This window comes from Plectropomus leopardus, chromosome 2 (assembly GCF_008729295.1).
Source record: "Plectropomus leopardus isolate mb chromosome 2, YSFRI_Pleo_2.0, whole genome shotgun sequence".
Lineage (NCBI taxonomy): Eukaryota > Metazoa > Chordata > Actinopteri > Perciformes > Serranidae > Plectropomus > Plectropomus leopardus.
The window spans coordinates 11416116-11440882 of record NC_056464.1 but is presented as its reverse complement, the minus strand read 5'-3'; the positions used below and the strand labels follow the sequence as shown (position 1 = coordinate 11440882).

The 24767-nt window shown below is 40.4% G+C and overlaps 1 protein-coding gene across 1 annotated transcript in view; it reads right to left on the bottom strand.

Annotated features, from left to right (window-relative positions):
* Nucleotides 1-3661: 3661 nt before the first annotated feature.
* The window catches only part of mdfi (MyoD family inhibitor), a 32214-nt gene continuing 11108 nt past the window's right edge, over nt 3662-24767 (bottom strand). Inside the window, exons 3-5 of the mRNA XM_042494595.1 lie at nt 20317-20454; nt 7961-8332; nt 3662-5440 (exon numbers count right to left, since the gene is read on the bottom strand). Coding sequence (XP_042350529.1) covers nt 5187-5440; nt 7961-8332; nt 20317-20454 — 764 coding nt within the window. The 3' untranslated portion in view covers nt 3662-5186. The remainder of the gene's footprint in view (nt 5441-7960; nt 8333-20316; nt 20455-24767) is intronic.

The following is a 24767-nucleotide window of genomic DNA, read 5'->3' as shown; positions in this document are numbered from 1 at the left end:
ATTCAGATCTAGATCTAAATGTAAGACTGGTGTTCATCTGGGGACTTTCTATATCCAGACACTGTTCTCCATCTCCAGACCAAGCAAGCAGTGTTTTCTCTATCTCCAGACCGCCTCCATCCTCCGCAAATTGTAAAGCACTTCTCAGTATAGACATAAAGTTGTATTTAATGATCAAGTCATAAAATATTATTCCAACATCATGAAATAAAACTTAAATGATGTGTTCACTGTTTTTCAACCCAGACCTTATTAAAAGTGTTGTTTCACGTGATTTATGTTGCATAGCACATCCATAGCTGTGGTACTGACAGACTTACCGCACTGCTGCACCTTTCTTGCTGCACTTTACAGTCCATCAGGACCTCTTCAAAAACTCAGGTGAAGCTACTTTTGGAGACCTCACAGGAGGCTCAGACATTTTTAGATCATCTACTGCCAAAAAGAGAGTTGAAACAATATATAATATAATAATGTCTGTCACGGGTAGTTTTTTTCTGTTGACTTTATTCCTCCAGCTACATCTGTGCTGGAAACAGGAATTTGAAAATCAATTCAACATAATAGAAAGCAACATTTGAGACTACAGATAAGCCAGTCTGTGAGCTTCCCATTTATGAAAACTGGATTTATTTTGGTTATAAAGGCCTACAAATATTGCCCCTTTGGACTGAGTTCGTCCAGCAAGACGCTGCAGCAGATTGGTATGAGTCTTGAAACATGAGCTTGAGTGAGTGAGGTTGTGGTTATGCACAGTCATAAATGATAGGAAACAACATATTGTTTGGGTTGTGTAAAAAAACAGTGAACTATTGTTTTAGCTGTAAAATGAGAAAGATACACATGTTGATATTTATTCATATTCCTGCTCTTCTAAAAAGAACAGTTCAACCAATAAATTAGAAATGCATATCTTTCCTCTTACCTGTAGGGTGTTTTATTTAACTAGATGTAAGTTGCAAAATGTTGGAGACATCAGCTGTAGAGATGTTTGCCTTATCTAGAATATAATGGAACTGAATGGCACTTGGCTTGTGGTATACAGCGCAACAAACAAAGAAATACATTTATCAAAATTCAACAGCAATGTCTCTTCCCAGAAATCATGACCTACTCAAGATAATTCACAGACCTTGTTGTGAGCAGTTTTATGTTGGAATATGGTTTTCCGTTTTTACCGAACTACAAGTGCCACCTGTATCACCACACAGGAGGATCTATCTATAACCAGCTTATAGCATCACTGTTTGCCTGGTGTCCATAAGTATCTTCATGTGCAGTGATACGGTTGGTGGATGTAGTTCAGTAGAAAGAAAATAGTTACTACATGAAACTGCTCACAACAATCTGTGCATTATCTAAAGCAGCCAGGTCATGATTTCTGTAAAGAGATATTCCAATTGTTCTTTTTTTTTTTCTCCAAATGTATATTTTGGCACTTAAGTAGAGTGCCATCTAGTTCCATCAGAGAAGGCAGACATCTCTGCAGTGGATTTCTCCAAAACTCAGTAACTCATACCAAAAGATTGATAAATAGCACTACAGGTAAGAGAAAAAAAATGCATTTTAAAATTTTGGGGTGAACTGTCCTTTTAAAAAAAAAAAAGTAGTTTGATGAAAGTATACTATTGATTGCAACACTGGAGGCCAGTTATGCTAACATTAGCTTGTTAAGCTAACTAACATTTGTAAGCTCATTTTTTAATTTGTCATGAGAAAGGTTGGGTACCAATATCCAGTGCCAATATGACTCCGTTTCCTATACAACCAGTACCTCCTGGACTGAATCACAATGCAGATTTTGGTGCATCATTCCGGTGCCAGATTTTGTGTACAGTGAGTGTATGGTTGCAAGAGAGAGAGGGAGAGCACGCTCGTGTGTGACATGGTGCGTGACAGTGAGGCTGTGGTCACCAGAGCAGAGATTGTGTAGTTAAACGTGCCAGTACATTGTGTGAACAGTTTAGGCTTTTAGTCAGTGAATAAATGTTGCAGCTCCTCAAGACCCATGTTAGCCCTGAGGTTAGCGAGTGAAGTTAGCCTCCCATTGGAATCTGATTCCCTTGGGGTGGACTATTAAGATGGACTAGCTATTCTATTGAATTGCCAATTGAGCCCCTCCTACACAAGTAACAGAAAACTGTCTGGCTGCTCCCATTAGTTTCAGAGACATTTACCCCAACTCAACATTTATTTTGCTGTTATTACTACAGTAACTGTTATTAGGTTTGAAATTACTTCATGTTGGTTAGGTTTTATTTGTTATGTGAATTTGTTAGGTCTGCACCTTGAAAGTCAGAGATTTGGATCATCATTTGGAGACCCTCAGTTTACTGAAAATGCTTCAAGTCAGGCAAATGTTTTTTCTTCTGTGCAGTGTACTTCTGGGGAAATTTGGTCCCCAGATTTTACTATGGAGTGAGTGCTCTTGACTTTCAAGCTACTTTTTGGTACAGGGAGCTGTGGACATGCAGAAAGCTGCACGGAGGAGGATAGAGAGGAGACTTTCTGCTTAGAAGCGGGGAATATATAGCTCATGACAACGTAATACGACACAGTCTCTGGCTTTTGTTTGATATCTAATGTTGACAAAAAAATTATGCTGCCCATTAACGACCCAACGTTAGCACCGTTAACCGGTTTACTATAGGACATAAGTGATGAAATCACACTAAATGTCCTTTTCAAACTTTAAAGCTTTGTATGTATAACAAAAAGGAAGCTTAATATACGTATTGAACAGCCAAATCCGATTTGCATGATTCTGAGTCAGGCACAGCCCTAGAATTTGCCAATATTGTTTTAAATTTACTCATATTCATTTATTTTAAGTTAACTGTTAAAAGTTATTGTGTTGTTCAATTTCAGGTTCAAAGTTGCATTCGCAATCAAAAAAAGCTCTTCTTTGATGTCATTAACATCCTTTTGTGCTTTATTTTTTTGAAGTATTGGTTTGGGCACCATTAAGGCACCAGTATTATATTATCACCAGTATTGGAAAAAATACAAACAATACTTAAGAGTAGTCATTACTGACCTCTGTTGTTAACAAACCAGTGTTTTTATTTGGGTTTCAAACTCGTATGGGTTTGTTTTGCACAACCCTCAGATTTATGTCCACAGCTGCTACTCTTGTTTTTGTGACTAAGTTGGTCTGGTGACAGAGAACATGTCCCTTGAAGCAACATTGTCAGAATCTGCATGTGGGATATGTTCTAAACCCAAACAAATGACATTGTTATCACATCTATACACAACATTATATAATCCAGTTCTCCCTTCATAAATCTCTCTGCGCATTAAACAAATTGCATTCTTTTCCAGGGCTCTCCAGGATTTTGTCTCAGTTGACTTAGAACATATGTCTAAATTTGAAACATGTTCAATCTGATATAAACAGACATGAAGAGTCATTGTATCTTTTCAAGCTGATTTCCAAAAACTTGCATTTTCTGTTTCATTATCTGGTGGATTTACAGCCTTAGTGTATATTCATAATCAACAGTGTTTTGTTTCAGCCCTTAAAATAGGGTTTAACCAACCACAGCCACATTAGCATAGCAAAGACCCTTCAAAGTACAAGTAAGTGTAGAAACTAAGGTCCAGTAAGAGGAAAAGTCTTTGGTATTTCCAAGGGGAAAAAAGGATTGCACAAACAGTATTTTATCAGAGAGGAGGAGATTTGTATCAAGTCATTTTAAAATGCACAACAGATCAAGGTGACATCTCAAGAGGTATTGGGTTGGAGAAGGTATGCATCTGAGCAAAGGAGAGTGCAGGGCCCGTTATCAAAAGCGTACCATTCATACTACGAGCATATGGATCTAACTTAGCATAATGTCGTGAGATTTTCACTCAAGGAATTAAATTAGATGTTGAGCGATGTCTGCTGAACAGAGAGCCCGGCAAAACCCGATAACACAGAAATGTGATTTTCACATTAGAGGAGAAATGCAAATATCTTAACTAAAATCTACAAAACAAGGATTAATAGAGATTTGGTAAAGGCGAGGAATCTACTTGAAAATTCAGGCCTTAAGCTAAGCCAAGGCCATTTGTTGACATAGCAAGAACAAAAAAGAAAAAAGATTTTTTTTTTTTTGAAAGAGATGATGCCTTCCAATACTCTACCAGTCCTTTACCTGTTCTGATCATTCAGACAAGGAGGAATTCACTGAATGCAGCTGAAGCTCCTCCATACAAACTGTATGAGTTAACATGATGTGAGACATTAAACGAGGAGAGACTTTTTTATAAAGAACTCTCTCCCTTCACATGTTAGAGTCGAGAATATGTCCATGACCGATGCTATCACCCATTTGTTCTGATGTCCATCGCTTACAGTACTCATTTAATGGGACCCATCTTCAGGCTGATGCATGACATGCTCATGATTCTTCTCTGAATAAGTCCGTTAAGTGAGATGCATACTGTCGAAAGAAGTTTGTAATATTGCCACAAGCCACCATTAATGTTTTCTCTATTTTGTATATTGTAACAAGGACAAAGACAGGGGTGGATCCAACATCCTCTGCTAAGGGTGTGTGTGTGTGTGTGCGTGTGTGTGTGTGCGTGTGTCACAAAGGCCACTGTAAGCAATCAAACTGGAAGACTTTAACCTTGCCAAGGACAGGAGGACAGACTACATTTCTACTGAGATCTGAGCGTCCATTTTCCCATTATGCTGCTGCTCTTATCTACAGAAACACTAAAATCCGGTTAAATGGAGCCATTTTCTCATTTGCCTTTGGAGGTCATTTTTCATGCTTGGAGAACTCCAGTCATCCAGGCAGCACAAGGGGCTCCATTGTAATAATAGCTTGTTCTGTGAGGGTCCAGAGGCCCGGTCTGCACAGCCTTGTGGAACCACAGCTGGAACTCACTCTGCACTGTGTAGCAATGGGCCGACAGCAAAGACAAGGCAGGGAAGCTACTGTCCCATCGTTTGATCAATGAAGGAGGGAAGAATTCACCAGTGACTGCTCTCGGCAAACCTTGTAAGAAACATCAGGCATATTGTGAAGCCAACTAGGCCAGCCAATATTGTGTAAACCACAGAGCCCAGGCAACAAAGACCGCGTGGAGCACTTCTCGGCTCTGATAAGGCACTGGTTGAAGCTGTTCCCGGGCTCATGGGAGTGTGAAGCAGACATGTACTTTGCCCCCTGTGGTGGTGGCTGGGGCCCTCAGGAGGAGAAGCAAAGGCTGCAGCACTCCATGCAGATCTCCAGGCAGTCTGCAGACTCACAGCAGGCGTCGATGATGCCGCAGTCCATGTCGCAGGGCAGGTCACAGTCGCCACACTCCTCTGACGCACAGCAGCAGCAGAAACACGAGTCATCCCCGGCACAGGAGCCGCAGGTGGCGCAGTCCAGCACGATGTTACAAAGAGTTAGGAACTCACAAAAGAGGCAGGCCAGAATACAGTGAACACAGCAGTCTGGAGAGAAAGAGAGACAGACAGAGTGAGACAGTTTGTTAACTTTAACTATTCATAATTTTTTTGTGTTACTTTTGTATTCTTTCTCTCTTTTATCCAAATATTTCCCTTCTCTATGTGCTGTGGCAACATTACCTGTGCATTAGTCTTACGCCACCTTAAACTTGTTATTTTAGCAAGATTATAATAGTCATACATATTTATTTCGCAGTAGTCTCTTTACTAATCCAACCAAGACATACAGGAGATATGTATACAGTATTATAAAAAAAACACAAATATTTCAGAATAAAACAACTTCAACTGGCAGAGTTGTAAGTGTGACCTCCCTCTCTATTTAGTATGTCTTGAACTCAATTGGGGCGGACGGATAATATGAGATTTACAGTACAAATCTGCTGGTATACCAGAACATTATTTTATGAAACTTCAAGGTAGTCTGGCCAAGAGAGCTCAAGCGGTGCTACATGTAAAGTGAGGTCTAACTAAATATTGACTTTATTCTGAAAAAGCCATTTTGTTCTGACTTAAATAAAATATGCACAGTGCTGTATGTATCATGTCAATAAAGCTAATTGAGAAATTAAACTGAGTCAGAAACAGTGGCAATGCAGTCACTGTGATGGGTCAGAAATCATGAGACATGATGGAGTAATAAGTTAATAAGAAAATATTTTTCTTCAGAGACCAAGGACTGCCAATGTCCTGGTGGCGTTAGCACACTAACTTACCACATTTGCGCTTTTAAAGGGAGTAAAAAAAACGAATTTCTGGTTTTACCAAATCTCCCTTAGTAATAAGACTGTTCTCTTTACTTCTCCGCTCAACCACAAAATCGCTCTCCTTTCTGTTAAGCGCTCTTTGTCAGTATTAGTCACGTAGAAGACATAACAGTCTGTACTTTTAGTGTTAGTTTAAAAAAAAAAATCTGAGGCCTCTTTCACCATATAATAGTTACCTTCAGTTGAGAATAATAAATGCTTGAGCTGCACAATACTTTTATTTTTAAAATGTCATTGTGATGTCAACTTGCCACCAAAAAGATTGTGATGTTGACTTTGATTCTAGTAACATTGTATCAGATGCAATTGATCTTTAGGCACTACTTTGTCTGATCATCTGGGGATCTTCTGATTAGTCAGATTAATCTTTAGGTATGTCAGTGAGGTTTATAATATGAGTGCTGTTGTACTTCTCTGAAAGGTTGAAGCAGAAAAGCATGGCAAGATGAGTGCATAGCAGAGAACAACTGGTGCCTAAGAAAAAAAGAACACAGCAGCCATCTGGCAACATTCTCAATACAGGAGAGACAATTTGGCGCAAGCTCAGGTACTGTGCAAGTCTGAGTCAAGAACAAAGTGCACAGTAACATTCAGCCCGTTGTCACTCCATGCTCATCAAATACTGCCACTTTGTCAGTAATGTCGGTGTCAGGTTTAGGCTCCTTTGGTGGTGATATGATATGCTCTAGGTGGCATCAGTTTGTATAACTTTCATAATGTAAAGAGCTGGAGAGAGGGTGGGAGGTACAGTAGGTGTATGGGTCCAACAAACCATGGACTTTCACCCGAGAGCCCGCTGTTTACTTCCCGTGTGAATGTTAAGCCAAAGCATGTCTTTTTCTAAACCTAACCATGTACTTTTGCTGCCAAAACCTAATGACGTAAACCTAACAACAAAGTGTTTTACATTATTGTAAGAGTATTTTGAAAATGACTATACGCACTTAACAAGCAGAAACTGAATATTTCCTGTGGGAACAGAAGTGTGTATTGAAAACATAGATTGCATTATAACAAACCTAAATGGACATGTCATTTCTCAATGTCCAAAAAAGACGCATGAGGGTACCTAGTGGGTCATATTTAGATATTACTGTCCACTGACAAAGTGGCAGTGATGTCGCGTTGGGATGCGACTGTTGTAAATTTTGTTTATTTATTGCAAGTAATATCATTATCGTGATATCAAGTGACGTTAGATTAAATTTTGCTTATATCTTGGAGCTTTAATAAATACCACCATTTGTAGTTTGCCATGGATCTAGCCTGCTTACTTTTTAAGACCCAAAGGTTGACACAACCACTCAAGCCATGACAAGAGGTGATGAAACAAACCTGCATTTCAAAGCAGGGGTGGTTAAAGGAATGACACTATCAATACATTTAGACATTTTCCAACCCGATGAGTTTCCTCTTTGGGTTGTAATTAGCCATTAAGACTTTTAAATCCATTTAACATTGCACATTTTTGAGCTGGTATGAAATACATTCTTCAACTCACCTCTGGGCTGCTCCTTTTGTTGTATGTTATAAAGCACCGATGCTAAAATATGGCAAAACTGTACATATTCCAAAAAGCAGTGATTTCTATTACTGTTTTTTATTTTGGTCAGAAAAGATGTGCAAAGAATTTGGAGCCTCTACTCAAACCAGACATGTGGAATGAAACTTTTAACCTGGTTAGCCATCCCTCCCCCTCCTGCTGCCCTTAGCCCCTCCGTCAGTGTCTGTATCTCACCGTCCTGCGCCTCTGTGGGAATCTGGGAGCTGTTGCTCTTGGAGCTGCTCTTGCTCCTCTTGCTGCTCTGGGAGGTGATGGAAGGGTTGGACTGCAATTTCTTGGTGTGTTTGGGTCCTGCTGAAGAGGATGAGGAGGTGGATGAGCCGCCTCTTGGGAGGGAGCCAAGCTTAGGATGCTCATGTGGGCCCCCGTTCCTGACCCCGTTGGACTGGAGGGTGTGCGTGTGAGGTGTGTGCGTGTGATGCGGACAGTGCGTGTGAGGGGAGTGTGTGTGCGCATGGTGCTTGGCTCCGTTGCGTACTTGGCTGCTGGGCTGCGTCCGACATGGTTGGGTGTGGTGGATAGGCGTGGATCTTGCTGCTGGTTGAGCTGGGGAGGGACAAAAGTACATTTATTTACAAGTCAGCATTTTTAAAATTCAAATCTACTTAGTTCAGATCAGTTGTGTTGCTCGAGTTGTTCTGTTTACATCATATTAATGATAAAATGCTCTCTACCAGTTAAATCATACACATTGTGTTAACCCATCACATATTGTACGGTTGTTCCTGTTTTGATCCTGTGTGTCCCACACTGACCAACAGTGCTTTCACTGTCCATACGGGCATGTGATTTTAGAAAACATGGTCCTTAAACCATTTATATAAAACATATTATTGGGATTGAAATGTTTACATAATGTGTGTGCTGGCTCACCAAATGTGTGAACAATGCAACTGATGACTGATCAGCTCTGAGGCAGCGTCTGGGCCCCTCTCGGTGTGTGTGCATACTTGTGCTGATGCAGCGTCATGGAGAGGTAGGCTCTGGGAAACTGAGTCCAGTTACAAAGCCCACCCAAAAGGCAATGGCTCATGGGAGGAGCTCTTACAGAACTGGCCCCTGATGCTACTTGTCTAGACTCTTACACAACTATACAGAAAAACAGGAAAAAAATAGCCAGGATAAATGAAAACAGTGTGACAGAGGATGAGTGGCGTGTTTGTCTCTGAAAACAACACTAGGTCAAACCCTAGCATATGGTTGGAACTTGTATGAAATGCTACAGGGCTTTTAATTTGAAATGAATGCTTTTAATTTGAAACAGGAAGTTAGTTACTGTACTCATTCAGTGATAGACTTTTGCTCTTACAGCACTGGTCTTTTTGTTGCGATCCAGCCCAAACAGTCATATATACATCTTAAAATTAAGGACAATACACATAGACACCGTCATACTGGGAATGAACCTGCTTCCTCTGGAGCTCTACCCACCGATCAACTCCTTTTGCTTGATTCAACACTTCTCACCTCCTCAGCTCTGGTCGGGAATGATTGCTCCTGCATAAATGGTGGGGGCTGTGCAGCCATCATGCCACCATCTGAGCCAGCCAATTTTTCTCAGTGGCCACTGCAGCAAAAAAAAAATCCCCTGCAGCCCAAAAAGCTTTTTCCTTGTATATCATTAATGTAAAAGACATCTTTGTAAAACTATTGACAGGACACCTTGAACAGAAAACAAGGGCAATTATAAGTATTTCTATTCTGAATTTTTGATCCATGATAGTTTTATATAGGTAAAACTTTTCTCAAGGTAAGAAAAGGGATTTAAAAATCTGTGACAACATCACAATGTAAAATCTATGAGCTAAGCGTAAAATTGCCACTCAACATATTCCATGGGCCACATACCGCAGAAGCAAACCCAGACATCTGAAACTGAAAATCCAATTACTTTATTATTCTAGTAGGTTTATTATTCTTGATTTGTATTTGCTATATTATGAATTTATATGACACAAAATAAAACTGACTCTTGGCATCTTTTTATTGATATAATATTGCCAGTATAAATTTTTTTTCTTACCACAACCCTATACAACATTTGAAGTATGTAAAAACCACTTTAGAAGCATGCACATTCATTAATCTCGGCTCACTTTACCAACCGGTATATTTTACCTCCAAGTGCTATCAAGGACTAACTACTCAGAGAGCGAGATGGAGGCAGAAAAGCACACCCTCGCTGCCAAACCAAACACGCACCCTGAAAAGAAGAATGAAATGGAGGTCTGGTTTTTATATATTATGGTAGCATTTAATACCATCCTACCTAGGCCCTAAAAATTTTTGTGACCTGAAAGCATCTGGTGTGGAGAGGTGTGGTGAGAATTGACGGGATGGGTAGAGCACAACAGAGCCACAGAAAACCAAAGCCGTACCTCTCAGATGCACACAGTCGAACTGGGAGGCAAACAGAGTGTGGTCCTGAGCTGTAGCTATGAAACACGACGGGCAATAAAAGCGTCCGTTCGATAACCGCTCGGAGACAGATAACCCATCTAGGCCTGTTTTGATTGGCCGACGGCCGCGGTCAAACAACCAATCCAGTGTTATTAAAGATTCTTTCATTCAGCGTTTTCTAACTTTGCTCCAGATGTTTGGCAAGCTGCGGGGCCAGTGCGTGTCTGTGTGCATTAGTGTGTAGGCGTGCATACATGTGCAGGGCCAGTAAGAAGAAGCCATACTTTCTCCTCGAAAGTATGTCAAAAGTCAATACCTGCTGCTCTGCTGTGTTATGTCTCTCTCTCTTCCTCTTTTTCTTTCTTTCTGTCTCTCTTTCTTATTGCTCTCCTTTTGCACAATGCTGTATTTTAACACTCAGAGCTGGCCAGGATGTAGGTCGGTAAGAAAAGAGGGGGATTAGAGAGAGGGGAGGGAAGCTGTGTGCAATTTTTCTGTATTCCCTCTTGGTCTAAATTGTCCAGGGGATTGTGAGTTGTTGAGAAATTCATACTTCTTGTGAGTTTGGAGTGTGTGTGTGTGTGTGTGTGTGTGTGTGTGTGTGTGTGTGTGTGTGTGTGTGTGTGTGTGTGTGTGTGTGTGTGTGTGAGAGAGTGAGTGTATGAACACAGTACATAGGCGGATCTGGCAGGCAAACAGACAGACGGAGAGAGACGGGGAGTCAGGACTGTCTCCAAACAGAGCTTGAGGTTAGGCCTACACACACACTAACACACACACACACACACACATATATGCAAGCAAGAACACGTGCAGACACACACTTATGCACACAAACACACACACTTATGCACACACACACACACACACACACACAGAAAAAACACAAGGTCCCTTTGTCTGAGATGAAGAAAGTAAGGGAGAAAGATGGAGCGAGAAAGAGAGAAACAAAGTCGATGAAATGGGTTGCTGCTTGTGCATATTTGGACCAGGAAGATGCATGGGTGTGACTCATAAACACAATGATTCAGCAGTGGGAGCTAGTTAAAAATAACAGCAAATAAAGAGTCAAATGACTTACATGATGAGACTGGGAAACCGCAGAATGTGCGTATGCAGTGCTACCACAACAGCATGGAGCACTGGGGGTCTTGCAACCTATGTGATTTCTGTATGTACATGTAGGTCTGTGCAGATGTGTTGGACCGGTGAGCGAGCACGAGTGAGTCACCATCAGTTGCAGCAGTACACACACCCCCCATTCACACACCCTCCACCTCTTCCTTCTCTCCTGGCGTCTCTCAGCTACCCTGTACTTACACACCTCCCTCCCAAACCAGAGATCTGCTGTTCATCTCTCTCTCTACTTATCCTCTGTCGGAATGAGTCACCAGGATGACTATGAACTCTGTCTGTCTCTATTCCAGCTGCTTTATCCTGCCGTCTCCTCTGGTGCAGTTTTTCTGTCTATGTAGGTTAAAGTGTTGAAAGTGTTGAAATGTCTGAACTGTACACATGAAATTATGCAGAATAAATGCAGATATATGCAAGATATATTTTCACCGGACCAAATTTGCACTCCCAAATGCAAATATGTAAACAACACAGATATTCCAAATCATCAAATAGTGCTTCTTTGTCACTGAACCTACACGTCAAAATATGAGATGTTCGGTACCCTCCTGTATCACTTTTGGACATTCAGGGATGGCGTGTTAATTTACGCTTGCTACAAGCATTGTGTCTTTTCAAAAAAAAACTTACAATGTTGGTTAAAATGCTGCATTTAAACATTTTTTTCTCACTTTTCCAGATTTAGGTCAGTGGTTCCCAACTGGTGGGTTGTGGTCCAAAAGTAGGGCCATTCTGCAGAATCATTCCAAGTGACTTGTGAACACACTTTATTCTGAAGTACGGCCTACAGACTTTGTCAAGGCCCTCATTTATAACATCATCTTTTTTTTTTTCCAGTACAGCAACTATTCTGTTGCCCTGGTCTTGGTATTATTTGGCCTATAAACATGCTGTCCATTTGTCAGCTTTTTTATATCACTGGTCTTGAAGCAATAATATACACTTTTTGCTTTATATTTACTATGTTTCAACTAATTGCACTTAATTCTAACTTGTAAGCCCATATGTTTAAATATTTTGAAATACGTTGAATATGTGGGAATTTATTCTCTGTGTGGACCTTAAACCAATGACTAAAGAGAAATCTGGACTCTGTGGCTTGACCAGATGGGAGCCACTGGTTTAGGCAACAAAAGCATGTAGTTACACTGTAAAAAATAAACTATTTGTTTTAACTTAAGAAAGTCAGTATACGGGCTGCTTTACAATTTTATGGTGACAGAATTTATAGAGAGAAGTTGAATCAATACAAAATTACCCCAATCTGTATTCTTCTTTTTAAGTTTTAACAAACACTTTACTCTTATGGTTTAAGTTTATATGTCATGTGCCATACATCACTAGTGTAGCATGCTGCACTAACTACAAAATTAGGTGGTTGATAAGATTACTCCATTGACATTCTCCCAGGTGAAAGTCTGAGTTTGTTTGATCCATCCACCACCACTTCCTCGCTGCCTATATGGACTTTTGCACTCTTTATACAATGTAAGTTGCTGGTGGCATAAAAAACTGCCACTGCCCGGTGCGTATTATATCCACTGTGAAAGGTGTGCGTTGGTGTTACATGTCGACATCTACTGACGAAGCAGTGTCATTTGTTGCCTGGCAGCAACCCAACTTGGTGTGTATTATACTGCTGGAAAGGTACCTTTGTGCGTCGGTCTGTAGTGCCAAGAACACTGAGAGTTGGGGGTGAGAACAGGCTGATGATACACAAATGTACATAAATGCTTTTGTGCATTATTTAACACAACAGAGGCAAAGCATGTGGGTGTCCAACCAGATGTTTTATGCTCTCTTTAAACACTGAAGCAAATGTAGATCACTTGCAGTGTAATTGTTTGTCAATAAGGGCATATGCCATTAATGATAAAAATGAAGAATGTTGTGGGCTTGGCTTGATTGGCACAAAAGTAGTTAAGTTTCACAATGTTTGCACAACATTTCAAAATCCTCTAACCATTTTGAAGTGCCTGTAAAACATTCAGCCCAGAAACATCTTACCCACTGACTCCCTTCTGGGGTTTTCTTGCATAGCTGTTTTTACTTGCGGGCCAAAAGTGTCAACTACCAACGCTGTGAGAATGGGAAAATGATAAGTTGCCACTGCAGTTTTCAATGAAATTTTCCCACATTTTGGCTGCCACACAGAGCTTCAACCAATACTGCGGTGTTAATTAGGCTTGTTTAGTTGCACTCACTCACTACATTGAAAAAGTCATGTGAACACAGAGTTCAGTCAGATACACAAGACTGCTGCTTTAAATTTAGATGTGAGTAAGGCAAAGTTGTGACTCACTTTTGACTTGAATAAAAACTTCATTCTTGTAACTCTCAGTGAAAATCCATCCATTATCTAATTTACAATAAAAAAATGATTCATAATGTCATTTTTTGTGTGTTTCAAATTGCAATAAGGTGTCAGAGTGCATAAAATCAGAATAGTGCTTGTTTCAAGAAAAAAGGTGCCAGGATGATCTGTTGGACCCCTCTATAGAGGTCTGGGGCTTAGCTCCAAATGTCTTCAAATCCTAAAAGCGCCCCTGCGTACACATGACCTGTGCACGGCTGCTGCAACTGGATTTGTCTTGTTTTATTGATTTTTATCTAATAAATATTATTGTTTGTTTAATAAGTGGCCCCAGGCCTCCTGTCATTTTACAAAAGCAGCTCCCAGGCAAAGCAAGTTGAGCATCCATGATTTACATTAATCACTTTTAATATCTGACCATTCCAATTAAAACTGCAGAGTTTAACAAAGTGCCTTTGTTTAAAATCTTTCCTCAACATTTAAGTTATAAAGTTCCATTTGATCTTTTTTTTAATGGTAGTATTACTTATACACTTTTCTGTATAACTTATGTATCTGGCTCTGGATGAAACAGTAACTTTGGTAGATTGATGATGTCACTGGTGCTGCAACATTTATGGTGTGTTTTGCTATACTGTGTATGTGCTGCCAGGTTAAAGATACCAAAACCAACAAAAAGTCCCACACCTTGTCAGTATTTGAAGGCTAATGTGAAATATTTTCCTGGTGTGTATTTTATATGTAGAGCACATACAATATGATGTACATACAGCATCACAATTAGCAAACTTTACCTAACAGACAAAATTAAACACATCTTGGTACAGAAGGCAGGTCAGATTTCATTGTGAGTGTTACAGTGTTAAAAGCACATGTTTGAGTTAATTTTTTGGTTCAGTTGTTGGAGCTTGTTTTGGCCTCTGAGGGTGAATGAGAGAGCTGCTCTTCAAGAAAAGCAGAGTAAAAAAAATCTTTGTTAAGTACTTTAGGAAGTTTTGAACCCAATAAATCCTGATGATTGCAAACAATCACTGAAACTGAAAATCATCAGTTTCTGTTTTTAAATAGCAGGTAAATTCACTATGAAAAAAGTAAGTAACTTAAATTATAATTTTTGATATTGCCATGCAGACATTTCAGGCAGGACGCCTACTTCATTGTGCATCTGTCCTAAAATGTTTTTTTGTTGAAATATTTAAAAAAAAAGTAAGCTGAAGTAATGTCCTAGTCTTACTTAAAAAAAAAGAGGGAAAAAAAGCCTGAATTACCAATCCAGCACCCAGTCTTAAATGTGCAATAGTGAGTCCAGTATGTTGCCTATATTTTATATTAACTGCAAATTTCTGAGATTCTCTTTCACCTGTAAAGTCTTCATAGAATAGCTTAAATATAATCAAACTACCTCAGTACTCAAAGGATCGACTGATAGCAAGTTGACTGATGTGTTCAGGCCTGCACATGTTTGCGGAAGAGCCGTCTCAATACTAGGAAAAACACAGCTGTGCATGGGCATTAATCTTTAGTATACTGTTTAGAAATTTGCCAAAGTGCATTTCTTTGTTTTTGCATGAAAACATGAAACATGAAACGAACTGACGCAAAACAACAACTTGCCCAATACCCCAAAGTTCTGGGAAAAGTGTTCAATTTTTCTTGTGGTTTTCTGACAGTCAGAAACACTATTTATTCCCTTTGACCCAGCTGTTGGAAAAGCACTTCACTTTTTCTTTTGCAACATTTGACTCATTTGTGTGAATTTCACCTGACAAATGAATGGAAATAGTGTGCAAATATTTCTAGGAGAGGGTTCGGCCTGTGTTTTGAAGGAAAGAAGAAAAGGCAGCAGCCTTGCAGGAACATCATGACACACAGCAATACTAATCCCTGACCTGAAGCATCAGCCAACTACCTTGTCCACACTTGACCCCTGTGACATCACCACAACAGCCCGACTTTTTCAGCACTGTGTCACCCTTATCTTACTGACAACAAAGTCACGGTAAATTCAGAGGAAGTCGAGGTTGACTGAAAGAAAAGGAAAGAGAAAATTAGGGCAGGGGAACAGAGATGGAAAACAGTCTCAGCACAGTGACTGGTCTCTAATTAAAGGCAATGTTACAGTCCTGTTAGATTTCCCACCAACATCACACTGCACACTCCTCCCCTTTGATGACAAGATAATAACAAACAGCCCCACTCAGCATTTCCCTTACACTCCATGCCCTCATTCACACATGCATCCAAAAGTCTTCTATCTGGTTTATGTTATGACCTCATTTAGTGAAAACAATTCAAACTGATAAAATAAACAAAGTGGAATTGTCAAAAACGCTACCGTGATGAATTACACGTGTCAGTGCCGTAAGCTGTTAAACATCTGTGTACACGTGCATCCCGCTGCGGCCGTGACGTCAGAGACTGCAGCGTGTTTCATGACATCACTAACATGGATGTGTGTGCTTGTGTTCACACACTCACATATGTTAACAGCTCTCCCTGCATATTGTTCTCAGACAGCTTGTCACAGGCCCAGGGCCAGACGCATACTATAGCTCTGATGTCATCACTGCGAGACGGGGCACACGGGATGAGGGAGTTTTTCTGTTTTTGCTGCTTCTGTTTCCTCACCCTCTCACTCACAAACACTTTGGCACACACATTCACAGATGTCACACAGCCATGACCTCACCGCAGACCTGAGTCACAGCTATTTTGTAACGTCTTCATGCTCATTATGAAGCCGCGGAGGGAGGAAGAGATGATGATTGATTGGTTGCAGATGACACAGACAGGCTGATAAGCAGGCATTCGCTACAAAATTCACCTGGAAAACAGTGAAAGTTTTTGATCTTTTACTGTTAGGTTTAGGTTGTGGTTCAGGTCCCGTGAACACATGTGATTGTGTAAGTTGTGACGGAGGAAGCTATGGATGAAGGGAGGAGGCACATGAACGCAAATGGAAAGCCAGTTGGTGTTTATGGCGGTACATTTTGTCCAAGCCTACTGTAGTTGCATAACGTTTCCCGGCACAGCATATGGAGCTGGTGGGTTCCATAGATTTTATTGGGATGTAAAATAAAGCACAGAGAGGAGAGAAGGGGGCAGAAAGAAAACCAAATCCAAAACCTCTCAAGTCTTCCAGCCTGTGCTTGAAATAGACACACAGACAGGACAGGTAGAGTCACAAACATTGGCTGCAGACAGCAGACATTCACACACCTACTCAAAACACACTGTGTTCACCTACTTATCCACTTCCTGACTGAACTGCTGGTTATTCAGTTACCTCAAACTAGCTATTACCATGGGGCAGGTTTGTGTGTTTGTGCATGTCACCCCCGGCCAGCCCCGGATTCCAGGAAAGAAATGCTAGTTTTCTAGCACATTCTCAGATTTCAGCTTACTCAATCACACCCCATTCACTTACACCATCCCTCTTTTTCTTTGAATGACAGGAAAGACAGATTTAGACCGCTGTGGGGCATTTAAAATTTTTTACAGTGCTTTTAGGTTCGTGGCCGAGCATCCAGACAACTTAGAGTTTTGTGGGTGTTTATTATTGTGAAGCACGGTCTTCTAAGTGAATAAATGACATAGCAGATCTAGTTTGAGAATTAGGTTGAGATTCTTTTAAACGAGAGTGAAAGCAAGAAAAATATATGTGGCGGGGTAATGACATAGCCTACATGCGTAACCTTTGGCGTGGCTACAGAGAGCTGGAGCGACTGCACATCAAGGGGAGTGAAAGAGAGTCTCTCTGGCTGAAACATAACCGTGGGACCTGTAATATGAAGGAGGGGAATGGGTGTTGGCGATTGGTGATATGACTCTGGAAGGAGAACTTCCAGGTGTTGTGACGCTCTACAGTAAATTGAGGTGGAGAGGTGCTGATAGACCCAGTGGGGAGTGTAATGATTGGACAGCTGGAAATTTAGACTTGGACAGCTCGGAGTAAGTAAAACACACGATATGAGAGTCTTTAATCTCAGCTCCTGCAATTCTCTTACTTCAGTACAACAGCCAGCTACAGTAGCAATTTTCTGTTACAGCAGTAAGAGATGTTATTGGAGTGGATTGGTCGAAACAGTTTCACAGATTGCAGTGTGGAGAGCCCAACTTCTGGTTTCTGTTAGAGAAGTAAGAGGACCTCATTGAAAATCACACTGACATTTATGCAAATGACTAAAAATCCAGCCCTGGAACAAAACCATATTCAGCTGTACAATATGCTTTGTGGCTTAGTCTGTATGTCTAGACCGATGACTGCATGTAAAGATGGACAATGCGTCTCCACTTTCTCCCACTGTACAAAAGTGAAGCCAAAATATCCCATGCATGGATCTTGCACTGGTGACGTCGTTTGAAATCATATTCTGTGCTGTAGCGATCTCCGCGTTATCAATTCCCGCCATGCGACTGATCAAAAGCAGAGCCACTGAATGCAAGCACACCAAGTGGCAAACACAGCTGTCAGTCATTACATCACACCAGTTTTCTATAGCATCTTGAAGATACAGCGGTGTGAAGACATATTTGGAAAACATTTAATTCACTTGTTCTTTCAGGTTGGCCCATGCCCTATCCGCTAACACAAAGGGGGTGGGGTTTATGACCTTCAGTGCAGCCAGCCACCAGATGTTTTAGCCTCACTTTAGGGGAGTTGTCACATCATCCATCTTTATTATACAGTCTGTGGTTTAGACATGAATGGTAAGTTTTTTATATAAGTTGTTTATATCATATTTTAGTTTCAAGCTATTTTTAGCAAACGCCAAACATGTAAAGCTATACAGACAGTTAAGTGGTGAGCTGTGTGAATGGGCAGAGAGGGACATAGTGCATGGACATACTTTTCAGGCATTTTTGCCTATACATTTTTTAAAATGACCTTTTCCTTCAGTTTATTCATGGACAGTACAGAGGTGGTAGGAAATGAGGAGTGCGAGTGATGGATGATATTTAACAATGGTCCCTAACTGGACTCGAACCAAGGATGCTGTAATAACTTGAACTTGACTCTGGGTGGATATTATGGATAAATGGGGGTTGTGCTGGAGAAAATTGATGGGCCTTAGTTCTTATGAAAGCTAACAAATTAATGATTGTTTAAACAACAGCAAGTGCTGTAACCCTAGAAATACATTTGAGTGCACTTAGTTCCAGAAAAAAGTGGAGCCAGTTAGCCTGGATGTGACAGGGCATCAGCTCATTATTGATAAAATCAGATAGCCCTTCTCCTTACACGTTGCTTGGCTTGACTTGGTTTGACTTGTGTGGCAGAGATTTGCATCTCCATACAATGGGGCTACCTGCTTGAAGGTGTGATTTTGCTTGACATCTACCACTTGTTGCTTGAAAAAGGGTGATCGGATAACCAGGGTTGGGAACATAAATATACCTGTGCTGGTACTCTGAATTCAGTACTGGTACCCAGTGGTACCTTTTTAACGTAATTTTCTCTTTCTATCATAGAAAAATTGTAATATTTTAAATTTGTTTATCTCTCCTGCTCTGTTTGGATGCAACTGACAAATTTGTGATATACGAATTTAATTAAAAAAAAACCCCACACAATCGCAAAAAGCAGTGATACTAGGTTATCTCTAAATAAAATAGGAAAGAAAATGGACCAGATACACTGAAACTTTGGGCACTGCAGCAGTAATTTTTGGCTTGTTGGGAAACTGACGGAACTCCTTGGCTGGCTTCAGGGCATTTTGTGGCAATTCTGGCTCCTGTCTAAACCGGCAGCTCTGTGGAGTTACATTGTGTCCTCGGCGAAGCATCCCGAAGCCAGACACAGAATATTGCAGGGAGCTTCCTGGCTTGGGGGCGCTTTGCGGTGCCTTTTGCTCCTGTCTGGACCAGTGTTCTTACCCAAATGCTGTCTAAGGTACTGAAATTTGGCCTTTACACTGGTACTTTACATTTCATTAAAATTTAGTCAATTCCCTAAAAGTGCTGAGTTTGGTGCCTAAAGATGACCAGAGATGGCAAAAGGCTATTTAAGCATCACCTTATTGTCCCTGAATGATGATGAAGTCTATCTGATGTCCCACAACCTGCTTGAAGGCAGTTGGGCATGTTTTGACATGATTCCTGAGATGGTCCATCTCCGGTGCGACTCAACACAACTCCATGTGTTTTAAACCAGTAATGGAAACACAATTTGACTCGGTGCAGCCAAAGGGCCAAGAAAAAGCCCTAAGAGACTTTTGGGGGTATTTATTCCATTTTGACCAATACGGAGATGTCCAATAAACCTCTGGTAATTGAAGGAGACGGGTAAATGGAAGTAAATTCCAAAGTCCCAGTCACACCCTCACCTATTGTTGCCATGGTGATACCCTCACAATCCCAGTCTCAACAGCAAACACACAGAGGATAATATACAAAGAAGAAGAAGAAGGTGAGAAAGAGGAGGAAATGTGTTTCATTTCCAATATGGAGCTTTGGGTGCTTGTGTTCACAAATCCAAAACGTAACCTACTTAGCTGACAATGTAGATATTTCTGTCTGTGTGTATGATTACCTGACCTATTTCTTCAGGGTGTGCAAATGTATTTGTTAAAGGTCAGGACAATGTGACTCATCAGACCAGTGATCGGTAATGGAAACAAAACTCCCACCAGTCTCTTCAAGTGTGTGTGTCTGCGTGTGAATGTGTGCACTATTTACTCACATGTGACACTCTTGTTGGGTGTCGTAAGCTCTGTGTGTGAGAGGCCGCTGCTCCACTTGTCTCTATCATCTCCTTGCAACCTTTCTGGGGTGCCATTTAACCTCAATATGAGGGGCTCAGTATAGGTGTGGGCCACATCTAAAAAAAAACAAACAAACAAAAAAACACAATACACAATTAAAAACAGTTTTCAGCAGGACCACAAAGTTTTATGTTTATGTGAAGTTTATTTTGAGATTCAGGTTCCCAGTTTTCCACAGTGAGTAGCTGCTTTCCATGTGGATATTATCAGGTATCCGCAGCAAGCTGTTTTCCCACTTGTAGTAAACTTGTCTACTCCTATGTCATTTCCCATCCACTAGCACTTAATTAATTTAAACAGAGTAGTTCTGCTGACTTCAACAAAGCAGAAGATTTTGTCTGTATGTGTGTGCTCTGTCCTGAGCTTGCATCTGGAAGCAGTTAAATTCAACCCCTTGGGACTGTTTAGGGGTCTTTGTGCATGCTTGTGAAACCTGAAATCTGTGTGGGTCTATGTGTGTGCAAGGGATGACTGTTTGTGTCAGAGAGTGAATGTATGTGCATTTAAAATGAACACATAAGAGGCCGTACACATAATATACATATAGTAAATATACGTCTGGGTGTTTTATGTGTTCACCGGTATCATGCAGTGCTCTAATGAAGCTGTTGTTATGCACACACACACACACACACACACACACACACACACACACACACACCAACACCAACACACATGCATACATACACACTACACAGAGGCCTTCAAAGCAGGGCAGGCTTGGGCCTCTGAGAGGTGCAGACTCATTCCTGGGCAAATGGGAGCCAGCTGGGTTTGATAAACACACACACACACATACACACAAACCAAACCGCGTCCTGTGCGTGGACTCAACACTTCCCGGCTATGTTTATTTACTCTATGCACTCTTGCTCACTTCTCTATCTGTCCTCTCTTTCCTGTCCCCTGCCTCTGCGCTCTTCGTCTCAAGTTCACATTCCCTCCTCATTCTTACAAATAAATTCCTTCACATACTTGGCGTATCTCCATAGAATAATTCCCACTTTTACTGCCAAACATATATAATGTCAATGCAAATGTATTTCAGCTGTAGACAGAGCGCTTTGAGTGAAGTGAAAGAAAATATGTAAAAATAACAGAGGTGGTTTATTTCAACAACAAAGTAAAAACAAAAAAAGTGATTTCTTGGGACGAGAGGAGCAGTTGATAGAATCCAGTTATCTGGTTTTGATATTGTGTTTGTCAAAAAATAACTACTGTGCTGTTGCTTTATTTATTAACGCATGAGTAAATGGCACTTATGGAGGTATCAGGTTAGGCTCATCATTAGCTTATCTCACTCAGCGCCAAATAAAAATGCAAGAACTAATCAATTCACATGACAGAGCCGTCTTTTTAAATGAGGCTGAAATGCCAATATATGCATTTTACTCACAACTACAGTTTAGAGTAAACTTAGTGTAACTATTGATGCAAGGACCAGTTTTATTCCCAAGATATCATATATGACATCTTAGGGCAAGGCTATATTTCTATATTTTAAGTTATTATCTCTTCATACAATACTAAAAATACAAGATTTACATATTGAGATGCAGTATCTATATCAAAATTAATCTGTGAAATGTTTTTTAAGGTGTTGTAGAGCTGTAGCAATTAGTCAGTTAATCAATTAGTGGAACAGAAAATGAATCAGCAACTGTTTTGCTAATCAATTTCGGTTTATGGCTGTTGATAATGCCCCTTGGAAAGTGAAAACTGAGACTTTCAAAACCAACTAGTATTTGCGGTTTGTCCAGGCAATATCGGGCTACTGTTTTCAATCATTGTAAACTGAATCTCTTTTGACTTTGTAGTAATGGTCCAACAAATGGAGATATCTAAAGATGTAATTGACTCTGCAAAAATGACATAAATATTCAGTAGTATACCATACAATCAATCAGTAAATAAAAGTCATGTTAATCATTAAGGTAATCGGTAATTGCAGCTTGCAGTTAGTTCTTTTTTAGTTGCTCCAGTGTTGTTCTTAACACAGTGGCCTGTAATTGATGAAAATCTGTTATAATCATAACAATATTTTTCTCATGTTTTCTCATGTACTTGAAAGTGCCAAATAAATAATCACAAATAACATTACCGCAGTGAAATGGAGTGTTTTAGCAACTGATGACAGCTACATATTTTGTTAACTTATTGTAACAGTGACTAACTACCAGGAAGTCATGGCGTGGCCACATGTTTTTAGCAAATTCCTTTATACAATACGTGTTTGTGTGCTGTGTGTATTGTGTATCTGTTACTCACAGAGGGACAGAGACACCAATCCAAAAACTCTGGCCAACTGTGTTTAATTTAGAAAAATTAATTGATTATTGATTGCAATATGGCACTGATTCTATTTTGGCAAACAAGAGCTGCTGCTCCTTTTTCTGCAGTTACTTTGTGTAGCTCAACAGGATGAATATAGTATGAGAGAGTATTACCAACCTGCTGAGTTCTAAGCAGTGTGAGCCCGTCTGAAGGAACACTATCTTTATTTTCTGAGAAAACAAAGTATATCAAAGCCGCTGGTATGAATCACTCGGTTATGTAAGGTGGTCTAACCTTGATGAAGAGGAACAGTGTTTTAAGCATTAGAAGATTTTTGTTTGCCTTCGCTTTCATGAGTTTGTGTGTGTGTATGTGTGTGTGTGTATATGCGTATCTGCATTTTTGTGTGTAATGGGATCTTTGTGCGTGTGAAGTTGGAGGAGGTATAAACAGGACCTGAAGGGATGGGAAGTGCTTCCTGCTCTTCCGCTCTATTAGACGGTGGTACACAAACCCCACACACGTACCTGTACACACGCAAATACACACATAAAACACATATACTCATGCTCCAATGTTACCTTACTATCTCCATTAAAAACTCTCTCCACACACACACATATGCTTGTCTCTTGCATGTGGAAGCCATTTCTAAGGCCCATGTTGTATCCATTAGTCTCAATCAGCCGGCTTCAGATATGAAAGCCACTAGTGAGAACTGTTGCCCTCAACGCTGCCAAATGTCTATTTTCGAGATATGTGTGTATTATAGGCTGCATATGTCACTGGCAAGCAGTGTATGTCTAGTATCTATCATTACATCCATTCATCCGTCCATCTTTATTTTACTTTCTTGTAATAACTTCAGATACAACTCAGTGTTTTAAAGAAAATCAATACAAAATTACAATTATGTAACTCAGTCCCTATTGGTCCATAGGCCCTGCCAGTCATACATTTAGCCATATATTTTTGATGATCTGTTGAAACATCATGTTTAACATTCCTGTAATCAGTTATCAATTAGCTCATCAAAATCCATCAGTTACCTATAATCGTCCATTGTTCTGTGCAGCTGGTATTTATTTTATCAAAATACTGAGGAGGATAGATCATAAAAAAGCAATATTTCATCATGTGCTGGCGGGCAACAATTGACTTTAATGACTGTAGACAGTTGGCAGGTTTTTAGAAATATCAAGACCAGTAATATAATTCAAACAAAAAGCGCTTTAGGTGGCATTTATCAGTTATACTCATTTTTTCTCTCTCATGTTGTTTTGCTCTCATTCTGTGGAAGCTGCTTTTGGGGGCAATTATGTCATTATCAAAGCCACACGAGAGCCCAGTCGTAAGCAAACTACAGGATGGACAGGAGGGTTTTCTTCAGTGTAAGGTCTATGACTCCAAAACAAATCATTTTAAGAAAAATCTGCATCTAAGAAGTAGAGATTTAGTTTAAGTCGCAAGACAATGGTTGCGCAAACTCCTTGGACGTGTGACAAACGTCTGTATTGCTGCTCTTGTTGGAAGAATGAATCTTTAAGATATGCAATTAATACCAACACCAAGCATCTGAATATCTGTATTACACCTGCACATTCTTACTGAGTATGTGTTCAATCATCTGGCAGCTGAACCATTTCATACTTCAGTAGTCTGTTATGTATGCTAACTTAGACTCCCGCTGCCAATAGAGCACTATGGGTTAAAAGTGTGTAGGTCTTGTGACTCAGTCAAATCTTTCCCTCTGTAAACGCTCAAAACCACGATTGTTGGAGCAAAAACACATCCCCACCGAACCCCTAGTGCCATCCAAGCAGGCCTTCAACCAATTGTGTGTTGGCATCAGCATCAAACCACCAAACCGCTCGACCTCAGAGCCATTTCTGAGATCTGAGAAAGATGAGCCTCTAATTCAAATCAGACCAGAGCAATCAAGAGCCGCTGAGGAGATCTGGCTGTGTGTTTACACGTGTGGGTGAATATGTGTATTTGTTTGTGCATGCTTGACTTTGTGCTTGTGTGTGTGTGTGTGTGTGTGTGTGTGTGTGTGCGTGTGTGTGTCTGTCTGTGTTTGTGTGTTCTCGTGTGT